Source organism: Ambystoma mexicanum, chromosome 2q (genome assembly GCF_040938575.1).
Source record: "Ambystoma mexicanum isolate Mex_15411 chromosome 2q, UKY_AmexF1_1, whole genome shotgun sequence".
Taxonomy (NCBI): domain Eukaryota; kingdom Metazoa; phylum Chordata; class Amphibia; order Caudata; family Ambystomatidae; genus Ambystoma; species Ambystoma mexicanum.
The window spans coordinates 1,091,306,361-1,091,332,493 of NC_090924.1; the positions used below are offsets into that span (position 1 = coordinate 1,091,306,361).

Consider the following 26,133-nt stretch of genomic DNA (forward strand, 5'->3'; position numbering starts at 1 on the left):
TCGAATGGGGCCCCCCCCCCGAATTGCCTGGTCAGCACCACATTAATCTCCCACGCCGGGTCAGGAGCCTTCACCGGTGGGAATGATCGGAATAGTCCCTTCATGAATTCTTTCACCAGGCGATGAGACCACAAGGATGCCCGTCCCGTAGTCCTGGTATATCGGGAGATTGCAGCCAAATGTATTTTGATGGAGGCGTGAGCCAGTCCAGCTTTGGCCAGCGACAGTAGATACAGCAGTACCTGAGGGGCCGTAATCCGCAGAGGGTTAATCTTCTGTGCACGGCACCAGACAGAGAACCTCTTCCATTTATGTCCTTAGCACTTGAGAGTTGAGGACGCCCTGGCCTTTGCAAGAACCTCTCTGCAGTCGGCCGGGATGTCGTACCCTCCAAACTATAGTGCTGCAGGAGCCAGGCCTGCAAATTCAGCGACTCCGGGTTGTGGTGAAGAATGGCGCCTCCTTCTCTGGAGAGAAGGTCTGCGTCCGTCGGCAGCTTGACTGGTGTGGATGTTGACAAGTCCAGAAGGTCCGGGAACCAGATCTGTCTCGGCCACGCCGGTGCGACGAGGATCATCCTGCACCGGGACCTCTTGAGCAGCAACGGCAGCGGAGGGAATGCATAAAGAAATAGGCCGTCCCAGGAGAACGAGAAAACAACGCCCATGCTCCTCAGCTGGGGGAACCTGCTGGCGAACCTCCGGCACTTGGAATTCGTCGCCGTGGCGAAGAGATCAATTTGGGGTTCGCCCCATCGTCGGAAGAGTCGATCCACTTGATCCTGGCATAGTTCCCACTCGTGGCACGAGCGCAGTTCCCTGCTGAGTGAGTCGGCGATCGTGTTTTTTATTCCTGCCAGATGAAGAGGCACCAGAAACATCCGTTGGGCGACGGCCCAATGCCACAGATCATGGGCTTCCTTGGATAGGGCCGGGGACCTGGTTCCGCCCTGCTTCCGGATGTAGAACATCGTGGTGGTGGTGGTGAAGATCCTCACCACCTTGCCCTTGAGGGACGGAAGAAAGGACCTGAGGGCCCAGAACACTGTGCGGAGCGACTTCTCCTCCGGGAGCCAAAGGCCTCTCGCGTGAAGATCTCCGGAGTGCGCTCCCCAACCTTCCAGGGAGGCGTCCGTCATCACCTTGTGAGCTGGGATCTGAAAGTCTGTGCCTGCCGACAAATGGGAGCGGTTACCCCACCACCGGATCGCCCGACGGAACGTCTCAGAGAGGGATCCTGTCCTCGAAGCTGCCCGTCGACTGGACCCAGCGGGCGTCGAGGAACTCTTGTAAGGGGCGCATCCGAAGCCTGCAAAGGCGCACCAGATAAATGCAGGAGGACATCATCCCGAGGAGGGACTTGATAGATCTTACCCTGGCCATGTCCGTGGCCAGCAGACGCTGCACCAACCAGGTAGGATTTTGGAAAGTTGGAGAATCCCAGGTCCGTGCACGGCGAGCTCCCTCGTCCTTGCCCGGATGAACCAGTCGTCCAGGTAGGGGTAGACGTGGGTCCTCTGTAGGCTCAGCCGGGCCGCCACCGGTGCAAGGCACTTGGTGAACACCCTGGTGCCGACTTCAATCCGAACAGGAGGTCCTTGAACTGGTAGTGCTGCCCTTGGACCACGACCCAGAGGAACTTTTGATGTCTTTTTAGAGTGGGGATGTGGAAGTACGCATCCTCCAAGTCCAATGACAACAGGAAATCGCCCTCCTCCAGCTGTCCCAGCACATGCTGAGAGTGACCATACGGAACTTCTGTGCCTTGATGTACTTGTTCAGTCTTCGTAGGTCCAGGATGGGGCGCCATCCTCCCGTCTTCTTTTTTACGAGGAAGTACCTTGAGTAAACTCCGGAGCCCCGAAGCCTCTTTGGGACGAGCTCGATGGCAACCATCTTGAGCATCGCCCTTACTTCCAACAGTAGTTGAGACGTGATTTTCCATCCTGGCCACGGGTGGAACGCAAGGGCACTTCTTCTGAAACTCGAGGGTGTGCCCTTGGGCCAGGGCGTCCAGCACCCAACGGTCGGTGGAGATTGACTCCCACACGCTGACGAACCTCGCCAGCCGGCCTCCCACCGGGGTGCTTCGGCGGGGCCCGACCCCACGGTCGGTTCAATCTTGTTTGGAGGCCGCCTTGCCTCCTTGACATCCCCGTCGTCGGGCACCACCTGACTTGCCGCGTCCCCTGTAGGCTTCCTGGGATGAAGATCTTGCCGCTTGGCGGTACGTGGAGGAGCCACTGCCGGATCCCCTGGAGGCACCTTGTCAGCCTCCGGAGCTCCGAAAGGACAGCCGTCATTGGAGCACTCCCAGTGCCCGGGCAGTCTGTGTCCGTCTTGATGGCCTGAAGGGACTCATCAACCGCCTTCCCAAACAGGTTGTTCCCGTCGAAGGGCATGTCCAAAACCTTGGTCTGTACGTCCTGGCGGAAATCCGTGGCCTTGAGCCATCCTCGTCTGAAGCAAACGCTGTTGCCCAACTGACAGAAACCGGTGTCGGCGATGTCCGTTGCCACCGTGATGGCGTGGCCCGAAGCAATCTCACCCTCCTGTAGGATTTCAAGGGCCTCAGCCCTTTTGGTGTCCAGAAGGAAGTCTAACAGAGGGGCAATTTTGAACCACAACTCCCTGTCGTAGCGGGCTACGACAGCCAGGGCGTTGGCCGCCTTGATAGTTGTCACTGCGGATGAGATGATCCGTCGTCTCATCTTGTCCAACTTCCTGCCCTCGCCATCCGGCGGGGAAGTTGATGTCGAGGCCGATGCTCCCCCAGCTTTCTTCTTTGCCGCCGCCGAGACGACCGAATGCGGGGTAGGTTCTGCCCGAAGGCACAAAGGGGCCGCGTCGGGGACCCGGTACTTCTCGTACCAGTCCCTCTTTGCCAGCGCCGTGGCAGGGTTCTTGAGGAGGGCGAGCCCCTCATCCCAGATGTCATCAAGAAGCGGTACAGCGAGGACCGTCTTCCTTTTAGCCTCACGCCGTTGGTAAAGGAACCCTTCCTTCTTCTCTTCTGTGCAGAGCTGGAAAAGCTCGGATGCCCTGGAAGTCATTGCATGAAAGGATCCAATCTCGTTGGGCGGGGATGCCCGAGCAGGGGGGGCGACGGGGGACACGTCCCGTCGTCGCCTCTGTCGTCATCTGTACCTGTCGTAGCCGTGTCTGCGCCTGTATCATCCCTGTGGGTAGTAGACCGGGGGAGGCAGAGCAGGCCGCAGAGGTGGGAGAGGTGGCGTAGGATGCGTCCTCTTATGTGGTGGACTTCCGAAGGTCCTGGCTCCGGTTCCCCCGTCGGGTCTGGCTCAGGTACCTCCGTCGGGGGAAAGGGCAACCTTGTCCTTCTCTCCGAGCATAAGGACTGATCGCTGACAAAATGGCCGCCGAAGTGTCCTGCGGCGCCGGAAACGACAGGCGCGAGGATCCCTCGCCGTCGCCCTCGTCGGGATCCCCCCCAATGGGCTGGGCCTCTTCCACGACTTCGATGAGCTCTTCTTCAGAGGTCGTGTCCATATCCACGATGGCCACCAGCCCCTCTCCCACCTTTTCCAACGAGGACTTTGTGGGGTGTCTTCTCAATGGGCCTGAAAGAAGACTCCCTCCGCGGTGGCAGGGAGACTCTGGGTCCCGAGGGCGCCTCCACTGGTGTAGCCTCCACAGGCTGAGCCAGGGCCGCAGCGACATCCTCAATCGAGGTCTTAGCAGGGTGAATTAAGGCCATCGTCACCTTCTGGGCGCCTGGGGCCTTCACCTTGGTGGCGGGGGGGGGGGGGGGTGTGAGGAGGGTCCGAGCCTCGCTCCCCCTCTGCCGGAATCTTCGAGATCGACCGGGGCCTCTCCAGAAGCTTCGCCGGGTTCTCCGACTTCCTCTTACCCGAGCCAGAGTGTTGGCTCGTGGTTGATGCGCCCTGCCTGGCAGCCAAGGAGCCCGACCGTTCGGCGCCTTCAGTACAGTGCCACAGGGAAGTCTTCCAGATTTACCAAGGCTTAAATACTTTCTCTGGGATCAACTACTGTTTCCCAGAGCAGTAACGTGAAATTGGCTTTACTTCGCATTGTACTTGCTAGACCCAGCACACTATCTTACAATACAGAGTGCTGGAGGGGTTACTTCGTATCCCCTGTGTCTAAATATTATGTTCCGATTCCTCAATTGACCGGCTGGTGGCAGTGGTTTTGTTTTGAACTACCAAGGTTTGCATTTACTGCTACCGTCAGCGGCCCCGGTCACGTTAACCGCGGGAGCCATCTTTCAAAATGGCATCCAGCCAGCTTTGTTCAAATGGTGCCAGGTTTTTGTGGAAAGGTCCTTCTACCAAAACCAGGTTTGATCTTTGTTCATTTCGTCTTTGGCTGCGTTTCTGGAGAAACCTGCCTCTGGCGCCAGAGTGTCTGGAGTAGGGAGGTGCCCGAAACTCCCTGTGCTTAGTAGACCCAAATGCACTCTGTGGTGATTGGATGACTGTCCGGCAAGGATAGCCACCCTGCTGGGTGAGTGACAGCTAGGCTGGAAGGAATGGGAGAGAACTGAATAAAAGGAGTCTTTTGGCTTGGAAGGCAGAGTTGACCACTGGACGAAGGAACCAAAGAAGAGCTTTAAAAGGACACCTGTTGCAACTCCTGGACCGTTGGTTTGCCCGGTGAAGCCTTACTCCAGGGACTACTTGCCAAGTTTGCATCGACAGCAGTCCCTGCAATGACAACTACTCACCTTCAGTTGGTGGGACCAATCAACTCCAAAGTAAGCCACCTGGACACTCATCTCGGAGCTGGTTGAATTTCCTTAGAGTTGCTGCAGGAACCGTACAGCCAGGGAGAGGGAAACCAGATTGTGCGCGTTACTTTTAAGCTGGCCTAAAGCTAAGCCTGAGCCCCGTCAGCATAGTGCGGAACCCCAGAAGTGTGGACAGTCCACCTTGACAGCCAGGAACCGCACTTGATATTTGCTGTTCCGCAAGGGTCTGAAACGCGAAACAGCCACTGAAAATAAAGTTTGCCGGTTGCCAGTTTTGACGGTGCAGTACAGGAGTCGCCCGACGTCCTCCCTCTTGTCCCCACGACTAAGGCCCAGGAACAGTGAGATCTGCAGAGCTGCACAGGAACAGAAGTTACCAGCTGCATCTTTTCTTCTTTACCAAGGTACTGTAAAACAAGTCTAAGAACTTACCTCTTACTGTAGAAGTGGTTGTAACTTCCACAATTCACAAGTCTAATCAGCTTGTGGCCCTACATTTGATTGTTCTTTTCTTCAAAGACTAAGAACTTGTGCAAAGACTTTTCCATTACTTACTAGAAGTGCTTTATCCCATCCAAGACTTTTGGCCATTGACTTTGGCTTAGCCCATTTAATGGAATTACTCTTCTAATGAACTCTAGAGGTATCTGCACTGCTTAAGAATATTTGTTGTCTCTTAGCATTCAGGATACTCAAGGTGGTAAAAGGCAAACAGTAAGGTATTAATGTCCCCAGCACCCTTGCTATTGAAGTCCCCTGTGGGTGTAGCTTGTGTCTGTGGGCCATCCCAAAAGGGCCTGGTCCGATTCAGAAACTCAAAGTGTACAGTATTAAAGTATATGTGTGTTACTATTCTATTTGCTCCCTTCTGAAGAAGGCTTTATAACTGACTGATAAGGTTTCTTGCATAAACAAATAATGAGTGTAAGAGTTTATTTGAATACATGTAACTGAATCTTTGTGTAACCCCACTACAGCTCACATTTCCCCTCTTGAGATAAGCCTGGCTCCTCAACACGCTACCAAAACTGTAGCACAAGCTTATACCAAAGGCTGGGTTGCCTATACCTGTAGTCATAGCCGTTTGTAGTGTTCCCAGAGGGTACTGCATTCAAACTTTGCCTAACAGGTGGAGAAGGGAATATGCATTCTCAAGAATGAACCACCCCCCACTCTCCCTACTGTGAGGAACGAGGCCTTCTGAGGCCGTATGAAAGGTCAAGGCAGGTTGGTGTAGTCGTCGATTAAGTAGTTTGTCCTCGATGCAGTCGCCGGAGATCATGCAGGAGAATGGCTAACAAAGGACAAAGCATATACTAGAACATTTTTCTAATCAAAGGCGATGGCCAGAAGGAACTGTTTTTCCGCCATCATAGTCGGTCGCATATTGCAATCAGAAGGATCTCGACGCGTGAAGCACCATGGGTACAGTAGACATCACACTAGGGATAGTATTACTGCACACCCCGTTGACGTCCCTTTTCGAGTTTCGAAAACTCAAACTAATACTCTGCAGCTTCCGATAGATGTCGGCCTATGCATAGCATGTGATCGAAGCAGATTCCACAAGCCTCAGATAGATGGTATATAGATCATGCTAGCAGTCATTTTTCATAGTGTTGTATGGCCATATATATGTAGTTTTCCTTCTACTTTTTACTGTGTACTCATTTAGGGCCCTTTCCCATGCTCACCCTTCCTGAGACTTTGCCTTGACCACTTGCCTATCTACCTTGAACTGGTTAGGCTACAGCTCCCAGAATACCACTGTCACTAAACTAGCTTGACCTCCTGTAGATCTGTCCACCAGGCCAGAGTACAGAAATCATGTGCCAAACAAAGGGGAAGGGGTTCTAAGAGTGACAGATGCACACCCCTTCCCCCAGGGCCCTTCGCTTACCACCCAGTTATGTGCTTTGCAGGCGGTACAGGCAGTATAGAAGATATCCTTGTCCGTGGAGAGTCCTCCTCCAGGCTGCTGTACTGCTGATCTATCCGGCCATGACCAGAGTTTGGGTCTTCCAATGGCACGATAAGCACAGCACACCCTCCAACTGGCTCGACCCATTAAAGGGGCCTGTCCGCCAGGTGCGCACCCACACAAAGGGTTGCAAGGTGGGAAAGGGAACAGAAGGAAGAGACTAACCATTACAGTACTAATGATAGTATTCATAATAACAATGGCACCAACAGTTTAGGTTTCAAATGATGGCACCCTCATACATTTACACTTTTGGGGTTAGCTGGGTGTATCTAGCCATCAGCCAACATGGGAAAATAAATGTAAAACTTGACAAATCTCTCCTAGTACAATTCCTGACCTATAAATGTAAATGCATTAAGTACCCACGCTAAGTGAGTCCAACATTCACAACAATGCTCAAAATAAGCAAGACTTTCTTCTGCATTAAATTAACTATGGTTAGACTTGATGGGAGGATTTGGTAAACCTAACATAATACTCTCAGAGCCTCCTGACAGCATTATCTATCTGGCGGCCATCTTCTTACTTTAATATGAAAAAAGTTGAGCATTGAAGATTCAAATGCCCAATTTTTCCAATCGGACCACTAACATTTGGGAGGTGGGACAGAGTATTCCATTGTTTTACAATCTATGTCATCCAGTTCACCTATTCTGATCGACATTGTCCACTGTTCTGTGATGGCACAAAGTGCTACACAAGTTCTTGTTAACTTACCGGTGTAGGAAAGTACCATGAATATCAGTGATATAGCCATTCCTATTTCAAAATGTGCATTCCATATTCTGGACCAGCAGCACCATTTCATAAAAGGGATACAGATCATGGGACAAATGCTGTTCTATCTTCTTAAATGCATGCATGCTCCTGGGAGAGCCCTGCAGGAAAAAAAACAGCTTTGCCTCAGACTACACAAAGCTGTGCGAACACAGGGTTTCCGTCATCTTGCCCACTCAAAATTGCGAGTCAGCAATGCAAAGAAGCTGAACATAAGTATGCAATGATGCGATTTTGAACTCTGAACACAAACTCCAGCTCCTCCATTGTCAAATACCCTGTGCCACCCTTGCAGAGAAATTAGTGACGCAGTGGCCAGATACATCTAATCATCTCAATGGCAGAACTCCACCACCCCTTTTTTCTTTCATATTTTTTGTCTTGGTCAGATTTGAGCTTTACACTACAATTACATATAAAAACCCATACAATCTCATGGTATTAAAACATGAACAATGTTTACATAGACCCCTACCCCATAAACAAACTTTCAAACACAGTAAAACCACTGTATCGATACTAAAGGGGAGGTCCCCGTCATCTACTTAGCGATTACCTATGTTACTCTTAGGGCCAATAGGTACTTGCAATTACCTCGTATTCCTTCCGCTTAAGCATGGATTCCTGTTCAACCCATTAACAACCATCCCAACATGAAAGGCAGCAGTCGTAACCAATGACTTCGCACGATACAAAGTGCTCCAGAATTGGTGCATTATATATGAGGGAGTGTCATGGTAACTTCATATTGATTCATGAAAATCCTACACTGGCCAACGGCTGTCTAGATGTTTCCACCGTATCAAGGCAGAACCGGCAGAGAAGTTTGTCCCTTGGTAGGCACTGCAATGCCCCATTATTTGCATATACTGGCAATATTCCGAAGCGTAAATACATAAAGCGGATCAAAGATGGCATATGTAATTTTCAAAGAAATCGCAAGGGCTATTTATGGTCATGCCGTAAGTGGAATACAGGGCATATTTACTTTTACTTGCTAAATAGTCAATTGCCAGTATAAGATCATGGTCTTTAAATCTTCCAACGAACTCAGGCGCATACATTTCCCCAATGAGCCCGGCAGACTAGCCATACCAATGTTGTCACAGTGCTTTAGTACCAAGTCTTGCATGTCCTTAAATCTTGTACTAGACCTCAAACGCAGACTAAGAGTCAGGCCCAGTAGGCTTTCTTTTTCCAGATCCATAAAGACAATTCTAGCCCATAATTTACACAGCTAACCTCCACAACATTTCCAAAAAACACAAAACCCAGCTCCAGTCAGATAGCTTCTACCGGGACGGATGTGGGTAGACCCAACAATCTTAGTATTTTACCCTCCAATTTCTTAATCCATAATGCACCCTCAGGAAGTGTTTCCAGCGCATACAATATGCCTGCACCACCGAGACTCTATAGGCCATGATCCTAGCTTCAACAGACCTGTTTTTCAGCGATAGCCGTTTAAGAGAATTCCCATTTGTGTTAATTCCCTTCAACCTTAGAGACCCCCAGCTCTTTTGCTGGACTCTAGGACTTTTCATCCTGGAGAGTGTGAGCCCTTTTTTCTCTCACTCATGTATTTTTGTTTGATTTGAAATCTGTTTCTATGACTTGGAGTCTGACAAACTCCATAGGAATCACCTTTTTACATTGTGACACAGCACCCTCAGTGCAGTGTCAGAAAAGTCTTTTGGATTTCTCTAAAGGTTTAAATACCTTCTCTTAGATAAACTACTTTTTCCAAGAGTAGTAAAGTGAAATTGACTTTACTTTGTAGACCCAGCACACACCATCTTACGTGGGGAGCTGGAGGGAAACTTCGTATCCCCTTGGTCTACTTTCTCATTTAACATTTTGTCTGGTGGCAGTGGTTTATTTTTCCTACCATGGTGTGTTTTTACCGCAGGCTGAATCTTCAGCTGCAGTATTACACCCATGGGTGCCCATTTTGTCGCGACTAGTTTTGTCAAAGTGGCCCCAGTCTTTTTTCGCCATTTCTTGTTGGAAAGGTCCTTGAGATTTACTCTGCGTGGCAAAGCAAGTTTGGTCCCTTGGTCTTTGGCGGGGTTCACTGCTGAAGCCTGCCTCTGGCTCCAGCGTGTCTGGCAGGGCAGGAAGCGAGGGAGGTTCCCGAAACTCCGTGCTTAGTCTCCTACAGGAATGCACCCGAAGGTGATTGGCTAGCTGTTCTTGGAAAACAGCCACCATGCTGTGCGAGCGATAGCTAGGCTGCGAATGAATGGGAGAGACTTGCACAAAAGGCAGGGTCTTTTGCAAGGAAGGCAGAGTCGAACACTGGACGAAGGAACCCAAGAAGAAACTGGAAGAGAAGCTTGCTGCACCCTCCTAGACCACTGGTTTGCCCAGTGTGATGCAGTGCTGAAGCTCCGAATTTCTAATCAACTAGAGAAGCCCAGAAAGGATGACTTCTCCCCTGGGTTGGTGGGACCAATCAAGCCCAAGGCAAACTTGCCTGGAACCCCTCCCTCGGCTGGCTGTACTTCTTTGCTGCTGCAGGAACCGAGCGCCAGGAACCCCAGGACGAGTGCAGCGCCTTTAAGCCGGACCAGAGCTCCAGGAAGATCCTCCGGACTCCCTCGAAGCAGGACTTCCCAAGCCTGAGCTACCTCAACAGAGTGCTGGATCCCAGAACGGGAAGAGCCCATAAGGTGTCCAAGAACCGCAGTGGCGCCATTTGCGAGTAGCTGAAATCACGAAGTGCTGATCTGAATTGTGCCCATTGCTGCTGCCGACCTTCGAACCGTACTGCAGGAGTCCACAGACGTCCTCCCTCTTGTCCCAGCGACTGAGGCCCAGGAACAGAAGCCAGCAGGACCTTTTCTACAGACTCAAGGTACTGTGTAACTAGTGGTACTTGCCTCGTGTGTAGCTTGCTTGCCCTCAGTGGAGACCTGCATAGGCTACCTTTTGCAGAGTTGCTTGTAACAGTCTTACAGCTTGTGGCCCAACAGTGATTTCTTTTCTACAAACATTGTACAAGGCACCTTTGTGCTATCTTCAAGAAGTGCCTCAGCTTCCCCTAGACTTTGCTCAATTGACATTGGCTGTCCTGGCTCCCTGCAGACTGAGCCTTTGATTTTGTTCATCTGTCGCTATAAAGGTTATACACAAGTTACTTGTATTGCTGCGAAAGGGTTAACCTATAATTTATTGGGGATTGTAAAAGTGCTTACCTGTTCAGGAGACCTTAACTTTGTTTCCTTCCCTAACCACTTTTCCATTTTGCCATAACTCCAGTACTGCATTTAAGTGTTCAAGTGATATATCAATGTCCACAGTGTCCCAACTATTGAAGTCACCCGAGGTTGAAGGAAGTGTCTGTCATCCCAAAAGGGCATCCACTTACTTCATTGAAACTGGTGTATTGTAGTGTTGCATCTTGGCCTTTCTAAAGTAAGCTTATTTAAAAACCGACTGCTAAATTAATAAAAGAATTTTAATAAAAAACCTTGCATATAAGTGATTTGATTACTTGTCACTGAATACCTATGTTGCATCTCTACAGCTCACATTGACCCCTCGAGATAAGACAGCTGCACTACCAGCTAGTGTAGTACAGGCCTATACCAAAGGTTGGGTTCCCCAAGGCTGGTGTAGTCTCCCACAGGGCTACTACATAAGATTTTGCTCAACAATAGCCTATTTGTCCAGACTGAGGAAAACCATCTTAGCATGGCATTGACTGCTTATATTAGATGCAATATGCACGGACAGTTATTTGTACACCTCCACCTGTTCCAAACTTACCAGTCTCCAAGGAAACTTTCTCCCAGGTTTCTCTCCCCCCCTAACCCCTCCTCCTATGGCCATTACCTTAGTTTTAGAGGTTTATCGGAATATGCTAAGCTAAATGGCCTACAGTGTGTCAAGAGAACAATGGCAAACCAGAGGGGTCTGGTCGAAGAAAACTATTAGCATATGATTGTGTGGCAAGTCACCATATCTAGGAGGAACAGTTAAGTGTGTTACGCAGAGCGAAAGCAGACATACAAATAGTGTGTTGGGGCAAGAACACAACCCTGTTTCAAGCCCGACTAGTTGGAAAGGTTTTCGCAAGGGTACCATCCGGACTAACCACAGTATTGCTATATAGCATCTCGATAAAATGGAGGGATGCGTCTAAACCCCAATCACTCAATTTGGACCATAGACCCCTTTTATAGACAGTGTTGCATGCATAGCTAGTGTCCACATAGCAAATATAGATTGCAAAGGGCCTCAGATATAAATGTTTATTATCCATATCGGATGTGAAGTAGTGAGCCTTTCTGAAACCTGTGAGTAATGTCTACGATGCGATACATATCAGACCAGTGAGTAGGAAGCTCCAACAAGAGTCGTGAGAAAGGTTTAGCACTTCAGTCCAACATGGCCAAGTGTCTAAAATTCCCAGGATCACTCCACAAACCTTTCTTGTATATCGGGATAAGGAAAGACTCCAGCCACGTAGGCGGGCAGGCACTAATCTTGCATACATGTAAAAAATAGTTTACTCTGTAGTCTGGCCCAATTTATGGGATCATTCTTAAATCCATCTGGTCCGATGGCTCTAAATGAATTAGATCTCATCATTAGCTCTATATTAGCCTCGGATATAGGATGCCAGACCATCGCAGCTCATGTCTATCATGGTTCAGCCATAAACATAGTGGCATTTCTAATCACTGACCCAAAACATTTTAGAAATATGGGCAGCCCATGTGGCCTCTGATATAGCAGTCAACTCCTGTTCTGTTTGCGAATTTCTAAGGGTACGCAGCAGGACCCACAACTTTAGTATCTTTGTTCCTTAAAAGGCATACTATAAAGCACCAGTTTGTCGAGGCTCAATTAAATTTATGTTTACGGCGCCAACCCTTATAGTTGGCTCTTGCGGCTGCCTTCAGCTTTTTTTGTCAGCTGGCAGAAGTGTTGTGTTTCTGGTTATTTTGCAGACTGCCATATTAAAGACATTTATTTGCTTTACTATGGCTGGATCAAAGAGTTCAGTTTCCTGCTGTCTTAGTCCTCATGGTCAACATTTGGGCCAATGTGCCCACTCTGTTCAAAGGAGAGCGCATGGGAGCCTTAAGACCCCTAGTATGATCCCAGATCCTCGTAGAAAGTGATTATAAGGGTTACGCCAAATTTGGTGAAGGTTGGCCTGTAACAAGCAAGTAGATTGTAGATATTGACCAAAGGGATCAGCAATTATATATGATACGTTATTTATACCACGCTCAATACCCAGAGGTTTCCAAGTGCAGACCTGGGGATCGAACCTGTGGTGCTCCGTGTCATCTTGCTTCCAAGGCAAGCACATTGCCCCCGAGCCATCCTCCTGAATCACAAATCAAACATGGCTCTTATAAAGCATGATAACCTTGAGAGCCATCACTAGATTTTCAATAACTAATTTGGAAAACTTCAATAAGAACACTTTTCCTTGGATTACATAACCAAAACATTCAGCAACAATGTTCAATCGCATCGTAGACATTACTCACAGGTTTTTTCCACTTAACATTTCAAGTCGATCGTCCAATGTGAAGCGCATGAAAACCTTTCAGTGTTCTGGTCAAAACATTTTGCAAGATTTGTAAGATCATTGTTCTTTACAAAAGCAATGTCCTATTTGTTGCAGAAATTAAAGCATATTAACATAACCAAAAGGATGGTTTGAGCTTTAAATGAGGAAACTGCGCCAGTGTGTGGCTTTACAGGACAGATCTTTTCTGAATAAAGCTCATCACTCAATTTATCAGTCTAATTCTTACCTTTTCTTTCGCGCTTTGCATTGCCATTTCCAATTTACCAACTGTTAACTGAAACGAGTGTTCTTCTTTATTATACCCCTGTGTTCAACAAAAAGAATATTAATCTTCACACTATGTGGCCAACACAAGGCAACATCAATACTAAAAAGCAGAAGATGACAGCACCAGTTTACAGGCCTGTATACACAGGATAGTGGTCCTACTGTGTGAATGAAAACCCACACTTTGGTCTAAGGCAACAGCTCCCTCCAGCGGTGACAACAGGCAAAGCTACTGTTGGGAACGTTTTTTTGGATGTCCAACTAAGGACTTAGCAAAAGCGTTCAACCGAGACAGTACAAGACTTCACTCTTAGTGTAAGGCTGTGCCACCTGAGTATATGGTAGTGAAGACAGAGCAGCCAGGTTTATCAAGAGAGAGGGGGCTGTAGGAAAGTACACTGAACCTGTAGTACACCGTGGATTCAAAATTCAATTTTTTTTATTATAAATACAATTAGGCCAAGTACTGTCAGTCATAAATACATTATAAAAACAAACCACAATGCTTGAAGATACAGACCAAAGAATAAAAACCTTCAGAATACCCAACAATAATTCTAGGTTAGTCAGACCTTAATCACATTTAGTATAAGTAACACCCATTCATGGGGGGTGGGGGGATAAAACCAATAGTTACTTTTAGATAACTTTCTGCAACACAAGGGTAGCAGACCCCGTCAGTTATGCAGTAACACCCTGCAAAGAAAACACATAATCAAGCAACCCTGTTATCAGGATTCTTTTCGGAATAGTGGAACACAGATTCAAGGAACAGTATACACCTAAAACTACATTTATAGTAAGACTGTTAGGTGAGTAAGACCTTTTGGTGTAATATACAATCGCAGATGCTCTTCAGCTCAGTGGAACAGTCCAAGATAAGAACTCATTTGGGATGTACCAGGCTTATAAAGGCCTGCTACACCTATAGAACACTTTCCAAGACTGGCACAACTATTCCTGGCAGGTAAAACCTAATGTATAGTATACTATTACAGTTGCTTTTCATATCAGTGGAACACAGATTGAGGTAAGCAATAAATAACTTATTTTAGGATGGCACACAGCTATCTCATGGTAAGTAAAACCAATATATCTTTTAAAAAGCCATCAGCAACGTAAAGGTAAGTACAACCTAGGGCAGACTTCTAGACAGGTTAACCGCAAGTCAGGTGAAGCAGGACCCAATTGGAGCACTAATACATGTAAATCCTAAAAGGAATATTAAAGTGAAGCTAACATTTTGAGGAAGAGAAACCACCAATTCACAGTCGAGTAAACTAACCTATATACACACTTTTCGGGATGGCACCACACACATTCAAGGCAAGACATTTTGTAAATGTCCACTCTCACATTACCAACTAACTGATATACATTTAAGTAAACTTTTAAACACCTGTTCTTTTCTATGCAATCCTTAGAAAGGCTTTCCCTTCTTCTTGGAGCAGGAGTGTTCTCAGTGGCAGAAGGTGGGGGGGGGGTGCACTAGATCCAACTGACAGTCCAGGAAGGCACAGAAGTAGCAACAGAGTTCCTAAAGACGACTGGTCAAACAAGTAAGTGTTTCACTTCAGAGTTAGTTAAGGGTCCAGGGACCTCTCAGAAGATACCCTAGGAGGATTCCAGCAGTGGTCCTGGATGAAAGGACTCCCAATCACACAAAAACACCCAAAGCTTACAGAAATCACAAAGACTTAAGGTAAGTAAATACCCCAGCCAGCACAGTACCTTAGCACAGAATAGAGTTCCAGCAAGAAGACCAGGATCTGCAGCCAAAAAACCTGGTTGTTGAATTCCATTATCATGAAGACAGAACACTGGAAGGACTTTTGCTGCAGGGCTCAACGGGGAAGGCACTAGGCAAGAGGATCTGGTTTATTCGGCACAGAAGAGGTTGCAATTAGGGAGACTTCAGGATCTGCAGCCAAAAACCTGGTCGCTGAATTCCTTGTCATGAAGGCTGAAGACAGGCTACTGGAAGGGCTTCTGCAGCAGGGATCAACGGGGAAGGCTTGAGCCAAGAGTTTTTGCCGCGGGATGCGGTTCTGTGGTTTTGGTGCCCTTTTCAGGAGCCAGAAGACTGAAAATAGACCGTCTGATTCTCATTGTTTGTAATGTCCAGCACTCGAGGGGACTTTTCAGACTCGATTCACATCTTTGGAGCTCTAGCCGGATTCCCACAAAGTTTCAGCAAGATTCGGAAGACTGCACCACATGACGACTCAAGGTCCCAGGATATTGCAGCCATGCAAGGTCGCAGCAAGACGTAGGATGGCACAAAATGCAGGTTTAAAGTCTAGTGGGTCTCCCCAGGCTCTGGGTCATCATTTATTGAGTCCCCAGGTCGATAGAAGGAAGGGTAACTGCAGGCTCCAGTTACACAGCAGGCTCTCCGGTCGCTGGAAATCTGAGCCACTTCATCTTCCTCTTTGGATTTGGTTCCAGTGGTAGACTACCCCTTCAGGTTCCAGGATCGGACTTCATGTAGGAACCCAGCCAATCAAACAGACTTGCAACATTCAAACTTTGGGGTTGGCAGTCCTTCCAGGACAGCCAGCCATGGAGTTTGAACAGGATTCTGACAGTCAGGCTGGAATACAAAGGGCTGCAGAGTTCTGGACTCCTCCCTCCCTTCCCAGACACTCAGAGCCTGGGCGGGCTTGACCGAGGTCTCTGGCCAAAGATAAAATTGACAAAGGAATTTCCCACCCTGTAGGTCAGGGGAAGGAACAAGAAAGGACATGGAACACACTGACAATGACGAAAAAAGAAAACGGAGCGTTTTGGTAAAATGAGCACTGATGGGTGCCTTTACTGGGGCTGCGGAAACAGCCCATGGTAAAGGTGCACCAAATTAGTAAAAAGGTTCACTGCCACCAGCATTAAAAGGTAGGCTTGTCCCTGTAACAGAAATGTTAGTGAAAGGGATACATTGCATCTCCAGCACTCAACATAAGGTGTGGTGTGCTGGTTTCACCTAACAAAATGTAAAATGGATCCAGATATCTGGGAACTGTAGCTCTCACAAGGTTAGCCAGAGAAAGTTATAGGGGAGCCCCAAGGGCAATCCTGCCACAATGGAAAGGTATATAACAAAGTTGTCAAGAGGACACCATTAAAAACACACTATGGAGAGTGGACACCCATAAATGAGTAAAAGATTGAAAGTGTGGAAAAAGGTTCTCTGAGGTATATGAAAAAATAGCAACGCAAAAGGTTCTGGGGTTGACACAGGTCAGGAAGATTGATCATATCATTGCTATGAAAATCTTACCCAACAGCTACTGCAGCGGACAAACATACATCTGTCCTTTTATTATACGATTAGATGTCTCCTTGCTTTCACATCGACATCTGTGGCAACGATTGCGGTCTTCTATGAGAACAACAAAGTGAGTAACTTCCAAGTACTTTGAATAAATGTACAACCATTCATTTTGAGATTAAAGACATAATGATGCATTAGGTCAGGTGAATAACAAATTTAAACATAAACAGGGAGAAGTAGGACTCTAGTGTAACATTACCCCAGATCAAAACATGCCTCACTGATGTTGAGCCTATCCAAGTTACAACCCTTCCTTCCAGGGTCAAAGCTATTTAACATCAGAGCCAAAGTACTTGTATCCAGCCACATGATCATTGCAGACTCTTTAGGAACCAAACAGTAGTCCTTGGCTGCTACCACTACAAATCCAGCCTCCCAACATGTATACTTAATAGTTCGTTATGATGGAAGTCCTGAATTGTGAATCACAGGGAGTCACTTTACATTTTTCACCCTCCCCACCCCCTCACGATTCACAGGCCCTTTCCTAGTGGCTCCCCATTCAGGTCTGCACTGTCAAAGTAGTCTGTACATGTGTCACTGGCAGCCTGTAAGAATCCAATATCACAGAACCCCAAATGTGCAATCATTAGGCAAAGTTTTCATCAAATGGTAAATCTTCCTGACGTGGGTCAACCCCAGAACTTTTGCTTTACTAGTGTGCTATTTAATAGCACAGAGTGGGAACCTTTTTCCACACTCATAGAATCGTTTACTCTTTTTATGGGCGTCATATTTTTGACTCTCCATAGTGTCTTTTTAAAGTTATCCTCTTTAAAAACTCATTGGCAATACGTGCCTGTTGCTGGGTTGCCTTAGGGGCTCCCCTTTTAACTTTCTTTTGCTAACCGAGAGAACAGAACTACAGTTTCCATTGGTAGAAAAGATCTTTGGATCCTTTTACATTTTGTTTTGAGAACCAGCGCACCCCACCTTATGTGGCGTGCTGGGGAGATACAGTTTTAGTGTGAAAGGAGATACATTGTAACAATTCTGTTACAGGGACAAGCTTACCTTCCATGGCTGGTGGCAGTGATACCTTGTATTAATTAGGTGCACCTTTACCTCGGGCTGTGTTCAGAGCTGCAGTACAGGCACCCAATGGTGCTCATTTTACCAAAATGCCTCCAGTCCTTTTTTCACCATTTTAGTGTTCCTTGTCCCTTCTTGTTCAAGGACCCCCCCCCACCCGCATCCAGGGTGTGAAGTTCCTTGGTGGGATTCCACGCCCAGGCTCCAGTCTGTGTGAGGCCAGGACGTGAGGGAGGAATCCAAAACTCCACAGCCCTTTGTCTTCCTCCTTGGCTGAATGGGACAAAGCCCAGTGGGGTGCCGGCTGTCCTGATTGGACAACCAGACCACCCCTTCTTGTAAAATGCAGAAGTTGTGCTGTAGTTCCTGTTAAATACTGCAAACCTGGAAGCTGAAGAGTAGTCGACCACTGGAACCTAAACCAGAGGATGAAGAAAAGCAGATGAAACCATCTCCAGCGACCGGAGAGCCTGCTGTGTAACCGGAGCTTGCTGTAGACCTTCCTTCCAATCGACCTGGGGACTCTGAAAACGACCAAGGCCCAGAGCCTGGTGAGACCCACTAGACTCCTGCATTTTGAGCCATTCCACGCGTTGCTGCGATCTTGCGTAGCTGTAATACCTACCCCCCCCCCCCCAATACCCTGGGACCTCAAGCCACTGTGTGGTGCATGGTCTTCCGAATCTCTGAAACTTGGTCGACATCCTGGTGGATGACCAGAGACACAAAGCGAGTCCAAAAAGATCCAAAGGGCTGGACCTTTGAAACAACGAGAATTCAAACACTATTCTATTCTCCTTGAAAAAGGCGCCAAATCCACAGAACCGCATTCAGCCACGAGGAAAACCTTGCCTAGAGCCTTCATCGATCCCTGCTGCAAAGTTCCTTCTGAGGTCTTGTTTTCAGTCACCACGACAAGGAATACACTGACCGGGTATTTGGCTGCACACCCTGAAGTCCTCCTGCTGCAAAATCTTCAATGGTGAGGTACTTGTTGGCTTGGGTATGTTCTTACCCCAAGTCTTAGGATTTCTATGTAGCTGTGGGGTGTTTGGATGGGGAGGCTTCTCATCCAGTGCACCCAGTCCCACTGCTAGAATCCTGCTAATGTGTCTTCTGTGAAGCCCCAGGACCCTCTTTTAGTACTCACCTGTTTGCTTAGTCTTCCTAAGGCCTTTGCTACTCAAGAACCTATCCTGACACTGCCTGTTGGACACTAAATCCTAGTGAACCCCCCCAGCCCCCTTCTGCCACTGAGAACACTCATGCTCCAAGAATAAGGGAAGGACTTTTAAGGGAATGGGCATTTTGCCTAGAAAAGAAAATAAGGGTTTAAAAGTAGAGTTGGTTGCACATGTTCCCAAATGGGAAGGGAATAGTTTCTTACCTGTAACTCCATTTCTCCAGCATTGGTATCTTTCATGGATTCACATGCTTAGAATATTCCCCGTCGTCAGGCTGGGAATCCTCGGTAAGTTATATAGACATATTCCATAGGAAAACTTCCGACACTTGTGTCCCATCTACGTCGTTTTGGGCCGCGTACGGCAGCGCCACTAGGACGTAATAGCCCCGCCCCCACGGCTCCCTCAGATTTCGGCCCCCAAAAGTAGTATGGGGGGGAATCTCTGGTTTGCATGCGTAGGGGAGGCTGGCGGGCGCATGTGAATCCATGAAAGATCAATGCTGGAGAAGGTAATAGTTTACCTGTAACTCCATTTCTCCAGCATTGGTATCTTTCATGGATTCACATGCTTAGAATAGATTGTATCGCAGTATCCCCCAACGTTGGAGGTGTGCATGCAAACCAATATCACAATAACCATAATGCATATTTATCATGGCAAAACATCACATTATAGTATGTCAACAGTGAAAACACCACACTTAAAAGTACATTAGCCGAAGCATGTGACCCCTTAATTGGGGTTTACCTTATTGAAACAGGTGCCGTAGGACTGCACGACCCATCTGTGTATCCTCAGCATGTTGCTGTTCGAGGCAATAATGCCGGGTAAACGTGTGTGGTACCGACCAGGAAGCCGCCTGACAGATACCTCCCAGCGGAATTCCGGACCACAATGCCGTCGACGAAGAAGTGGATCTCGTCGAATAGGCCCTTGGACGCTTCTCCAGCGGTTTTCTGGCTTTTGAGTGACAAAAGGAAATAGCAGACAACACCCATCGGGCTAGTCCTGGTTTCGAGATCGGTTTACATTTAGCCGAAGGGCCATAAACCACAAATAGTTGTCTCGTGTCTCTGAAGCTTTGCGTGCGATGGAGGTAAAATTTTAAAGCTCTTTTCACGTCCAATGTATGGAGAGTTTTCTCTGCAACCGACGAAGGTGTTGGAAAAAACGTCGGCAGCACTATAGAAGAGTGCTTATGGAACATGGTAGGCACTTTAGGAATGAAATGAGGATTAGTAGCCAACACGACTTTATTATTGAAAAACCTCAAGTACAGTGGATCGATCACTAAAGCTTGTATTTCCGACAGTCGTCGAGCCAAAGTAATAGCCACCAGAAAAGCCAATTGCCACGACAAAAATTTCAATGACGACGACAGCTCAAAAGGGGCCTTCATCAGCGCTGCCAGAACCAGGTTAAGACTCCAGATTGGAGGAAAGGTTCGGAACAATCCCTTAAGGAAATGTTTAATCAGCCGGTCACTAAATAACGGAGTTGAATGTCTCTTCGAGTAAATCTCGAAATGGCAGCTAAATGCACTTTTATGGATGAAACAGACAAGCCTTTTTGAGCTAGGAGTTGCATGTATGGTAGAAGCTGTTCCGGTGTGATATTAAGCAGGACCAAACCTGGTTGACCTGCGCACCATATGCAGAATCTCTTCCATTTGTATGAATATGAAGCGTTCGTGGACGGCGCTCTTGCCGCTTGCAAAATGCGACGACAGTCCGCTGGAATCTCTAACGTACCAAACTCGGAGAAATCAGGAGCCAGGCTGTCAGACTGAGGCTGTCCGGGTCATGATGCCAAACAACCCCTTTCTCTTGAGACAGAAGGTTCAGGATTTTCTAGAACCTCATTGGTTCTGCCGCTGAAAAATGGAGTAGATCGGAGAACCACACTTGTCTGGCCCAGTACGGGGCCACCAGGATCACCTGACATGGATATCTGTGGATCCATTGCAGCGTCCGACGTATGAGCGGAAACAGGGGAAAGGCATACAGAAACGTCCGTCCACGGGAAAGAGAAGGGTTCCCCTAGTGAGCCTTGCGGTGACCACCTGCTTACGTATTGTGGGCATTTCCAGTTGTCTCTCGTCGCAAAGAGATCGAGGGCCGGACGACCCCATTTCTTGAAGACACGGTGTAGTTGTTGGTCGTTCAGTTCCCATTTGTGTAGTCTATTCATCTCCCTGCTGAGAGAGTCCGCTTGCACGTTTTTGACGCCTGGCAAGTGGAACGCCAATAGATATATCTTCTGCTGAAGGGCCCAATGCCAGATCTCCTGGGCTTCGGTCAACAGTTCTGGAGCGAGTTCCTCCGGTTTCCTTAGATAAAACATTGTTGCTGTGTTGTCTGTCATAGTCTGTCAAAACTTAATTTGAATAAGAGCGAAACACTTTCAAAGTAAAACAACTTATATACTTTTCAAAAAGTAGCAAGTAATAGGACACTTTGTAACGCATTTCATTACAGAAATAGTTACCACACTAACTTCTTTTGTAAGTACTTTTCACACTTGCTGTAATTTCTAGAAAGAGGCCTTATCTTTTAAAGTCCTTCCCTATTCTAGAGCATGAGTTTTCTCAGAGGTAGAAGAGGGACCCGTGTGTTCTAGGAGCCAGCTGCAGGCAGGTGAGGATAGGGTGCAGTTGAAGGAAAATCAGTTCCAGACGATCTCTTCAAACAAGTATTCACTTCAGAGTTTGAGTTTTCAGGAACTTTACAGAAGGCTCCCTTTAGGTCTTACACGTCAGGGCTGGGCCAATGGTATGGGAAAACTCCCAACACACAAATCACCCACTCAGCCTCACAGGGTCTGCACAAGACTTAAGTATGTGTTGGCTTGGCCAACACAGTACCTCGGTAAGAAGAGCTTCTAGAGGATTATCTTAACGAATCAGTAGCACAGGACCTTGTCCCAGAATTTCTGTCTGGTGACAAAAGAAAAATGACATTGGATGGGAACTAAGGCTTCCAACAACAAAGGATTCTTCAAGGCTTCTCACAGATTTGTGCCCTTTTACAGGAACCTGTTTAACAAATATCACTGGTTGGATTCGCTTCACTCTTAGTACAGCTCTCTGGTGAGGGGACTTCCGCTAGATGTCGAGACACGATTTGAATCCCAGGAGTCCAAGGATTCAGCAGGAAACAGACTTCAGACGACAGTACACTGCACACTGGCACAAGGTCTCAGGGTATTGGTGGTTTGCAGCCCAGCAAGGTTGCAGATCATTGAGGGATGGCTCGAAATGCAGATATTAGTAAGACTAGTGGGTCTCGCAACCCTCTTGGTACGAGTCCTTGTTTATTGGGACCCCAGTGCGATTAGAAGAAAGGGTTAAAAACAGGCTTGGTTACACAGCCGGCTCTCCGGTCGCTGGAATTCGTTACAGCTGCCTTTTCTTCATCTTACTCTTTGGATTTGGTTCCAGTGGTCTACTTGTGTGCAGCTTCCAGCATCAGACTATTTATCAGGAACGACAGCACAACTTCTGTTACAGAAAGAGGCCGCAGGCTGTCCAAGCAGGATGGACAGCCCCTCCAGTGGGAACTGGTTCCTTTCAGTAAGCTGGAACGCAAAGGGCTGCAGAGTTTTAAACTCCTCAGTTTCCTGCCTTCACAGACACTCGAGCCTCAGCCAGAAGCCGACAGGCTCCTGCCAAAAATTTCCCACCTAGGACGGCGGGGGAAAACCCAATAAACAAGGATAATTAAAAATGGCAAAAAAGAAGGAGCCCATGTTAAGCAGAATTACATGTAGTACCCTTTGGGGACACTACACACAATTAAGACTTCAGGTGTAAGTACAATCTTACCTTTGGTACAAGCCTGTACTACACAGTTGTGGCGCCAGTGGCTGAGCAGCCATACTTCTCTCAAGAGTAATGTGAGCAGTACAAGAGGTTACACAAAGGACTTGCAATCACAATAGTTCAAACAAACACTATTCAAGTTTTCTTGGTAAAAGAATATACATTTATTTACACAGTCAGTTGGAAAACATTCCACTAGTAAGAAGCAGCTCAATATCATAATCTTAATACACTACAGTACACAACCAATACGTTTCTGAACAAGTTAGGCTCCCCTGAAGTGGGAGCAAAATGGCACTTGTAACTTTCAAAAGAGGGTAGACAGACAAAGGTTAAAAAGAATTAAAGCACAATTACTTTCATAGGCAGAGCAAATAGTTTCAGTTCACTACAACCTGCAATTCAATTTAATAGGCCTAGGCCAAAGTCAATGGTTCAGAGTCTCGGATAGGATAGCACAGTTCTGGTTTTAAACCAAGTCTTTGCCAATGTTCGCGGAAGTAGTAGTTTGCCAGAAAAAGAGTTACATGTCGGTTTAGGCACGAACAAGACTCCAAAGTTGGGAAAGCTTCACCACGGCAGAAAGCATTTCCACACTGCGTTTGCACAGTACCTTATTGATGAAGAAAAGCTGTAGCTGAGGCAGTTGTTCCTGGCAGTTCCTGCAGATCTCGCTGTTCCGGAGCTTCAGTTGTGGGGCCAAGGATGACTTCGGGAGGTTCCTGCACTGCCCAGGGAAGAGGCCACAAGCTTGGCTAAGCGTCGGTTTACGGTTCAAGTGCCTTAAAGTCCACAAACTGGTATCCTTACTGGCTATCCGGTTTTCAACAGCACTGATGAAAATTCAATCAGTATGGAGACTGTGCCCAGGTGGCTTACGAGTTGGTTGTTCTCACCAGCTCAAGGGAAGAAGTTGTCCTTGAAGGAAATTCTCGGTCGATGGAGTTTCAGGCAATTCGGACCTGCGGGAGGGCTTGACCAGGCAAACCAACAGTCCAGGAGTTGCAGCAGTCTTCCTTCAGCTAGTCTTCGGTTCATTCGTTCCAGTGGTCGACTCTGCCTTTCAAGTCCCAGAGACCCGCTTTTAAACAGTTTCCTCCCATTCATTCCAGCCTAGCTGTCACTCACCCAGCAGGGTGGCTGTCCTTGCCAGACAGTCAGCCAATCACCAGAGTGCATTCAGGTCTCCTAGGAGACTAAGCACAGGGAGTTTCGGGCACCTCCCTCACATCCTGTCCACCCCAGACTCTCCGGCACCAGAGGAGAGCGTCAGCACTGAAGCCCACCAAAGGGCATCGAACAAAGGGATCAAACCTGGTTTGGCGCGCAGAGTTTAACGCAAGAAAGACCTTTGCTAAAAGAAACAGCAAAAAAAGATGACCAGAGTGTTTTTAACAGAGGGGTCTTGGGCGTCGTATTGAAAAACATTGCCGACCTGGTTTTTAGCTACCGGTGTTCGCGGTCGGGGAAAAATCATGGTAGTTTGTTCTAAAACCTCTGCCACCAGCCATTTCAAGAGGAAAGGTTAACATTTGACTGTTACATGAGTGTTTAGACACAGGGGATGCTAGGCAACCCCTCCAGCACTCTATAGGAAGTGTGTGTGCTGGGTCTATGAATAAAAAAAAACAAAAACGAGTAAAGTCAATTTAACTTCACATGCACTGGGAGATGGTATTCAGTCCCAAGAAGGTATTTAAACATTGGGGAGTCAGAAAAGTTACACACATCAAAATACATGAAAGAGTGGGAAAAAGGCTCACTCTTTCCATGTAAAAATTAAAATCCTAGAAATCCAGCAACGTTGCTGGGGGTCTCAAAGGTAAGGGAAATTAGCACATTCTTGAGAATTTTCTCTAACAGCCCATTATTCTAGCAGAATGGCAACACTCCTATGCATTACTGCGGCTGATTTGACAAATCTCAGTAATGCTTTAAATGTACAAGTGATGTATCAATGTCCACAGTGTCCTAAACGATTCAAGTCACCTCAAGGTGTAGGAAGTGTGTGCCATCCCAAAATGGCATTTATTTACTGAAAGTGTATTTTTGAAGTATATTTAAGGGGCTACATATTTGCTCCCTCCTAAAGAAGGATTATTTTAAATCTGCCTTAAATTAATAAATAATTATTTTATCAAGAAACCTTTAGTATAAGTGTTAAATACATGTCACTGAAATTATGTTGCAACCCCACAGATCACATGGACCCCTCAGCCTGGCTGCTCAGTCACCACCAACATGTGTAGTAGAGGCCTATACCAAAGGTTGGGTTACCTAATGCCAAGAGGACAAGGCTAGTGTTTTCTACCACAGGGAGACTACATACAATCTTGCCTAACAAGTCCAGTCTGCGAAGACGTTGAAAATAATGTCTGTAACTGCCATTCGTTTTCTACGGGTAGTGGGACGTCTCTGCTGAGCACGTCTGCCAGAAGATAGAGTTCCCCTTCAAGGATGACTTCTTCCTTTGAGTTGGTAAATCCAATCAACTTGTAAGCCACCTGGATACCATTCTCAGAACTGGTTATGATTAACTAGGGGGGGAACACCAGCTTGTGTGCTGGACTACAGCTACTCGAACCAAATATCTTCATTTGCTAGCTTGTTCGACCCATCCCCGTGCAGTGCAGGAGTTCCGACGTCCTCCCTCTTGTCCCCACAACTGAGGCTCAGGAACAGTGAGATGTGCCATGAACCAACGTCTTCAGCTGCATTTTCTTCATATTAAGGTACTGTGCCAACCCGATTGAGGGAACTTACCTCTTGCGGTGAACGTTTGTGAAGCTTTCCCAACTTGCAGGCCCAATCAGCTTGTGACCCAACATATGATTTTTTTTCGTACAAACTACTTCTGAAAATGTTGGCAAAGACTTTACCGTTTACTACAAGAACTACTCCATCCTATCCAACACACTAGCCCATTGACTTTGGCCTAGGCCTATTGAACTGAATCGAGTCTTCTAGTGAACTGAAACTATTTGCACTGCCCAAGAAAGTACTTATTAACTTGTGCCTTTGTACGCCTATTTAAAGTGCCCGAGATGCTATTTTGCTCCTATTTCAGGGGAGCCTAATTTACTCAGAAACTTATTGGTTTGGTACTGAAGTAGATTTGTGTATATAATATTAAGTTGCCTCCTTCTAGTGAACGTTTTCTAAATGTTTTTAATAAGTGTTTAACCAAGGAAGAGTAAGTGTCTACTTGAACCACTGATTGTAAGACCTCTAACATCCTTGTACTGCTCACATTCCCTCTTGAGATAAGCCTGGCTGCTCAGCTCGCTACCAAAAACTAGTACAGGTTGTTACACCTGTAGTCCTAATTGTATGTGGTGGTCCCAGAGGGTACAGCATGCAATTCTGCCTAACAATGAGTGGGGGGGGGGGGGGGGGAGGCCAGGGTGCTTCGTCACCAGACTGATCTGGACTTCAATATGGGCAAGGGTC

General features: G+C 47.2%; 1 protein-coding gene across 2 annotated transcripts in view; it reads right to left on the minus strand.

Annotated features, from left to right (window-relative positions):
* Positions 1-26,133, minus strand: part of LOC138569961 (1-aminocyclopropane-1-carboxylate synthase-like protein 1) — a 240,250-nt gene that overhangs the window by 133,120 nt on the left and 80,997 nt on the right. For both annotated transcript variants that reach the window (XM_069648442.1, XM_069648441.1), the window contains exon 7: positions 13,273-13,350. In XM_069648442.1, coding sequence (XP_069504543.1) covers positions 13,273-13,350 — 78 coding nt within the window. The remainder of the gene's footprint in view (positions 1-13,272; positions 13,351-26,133) is intronic.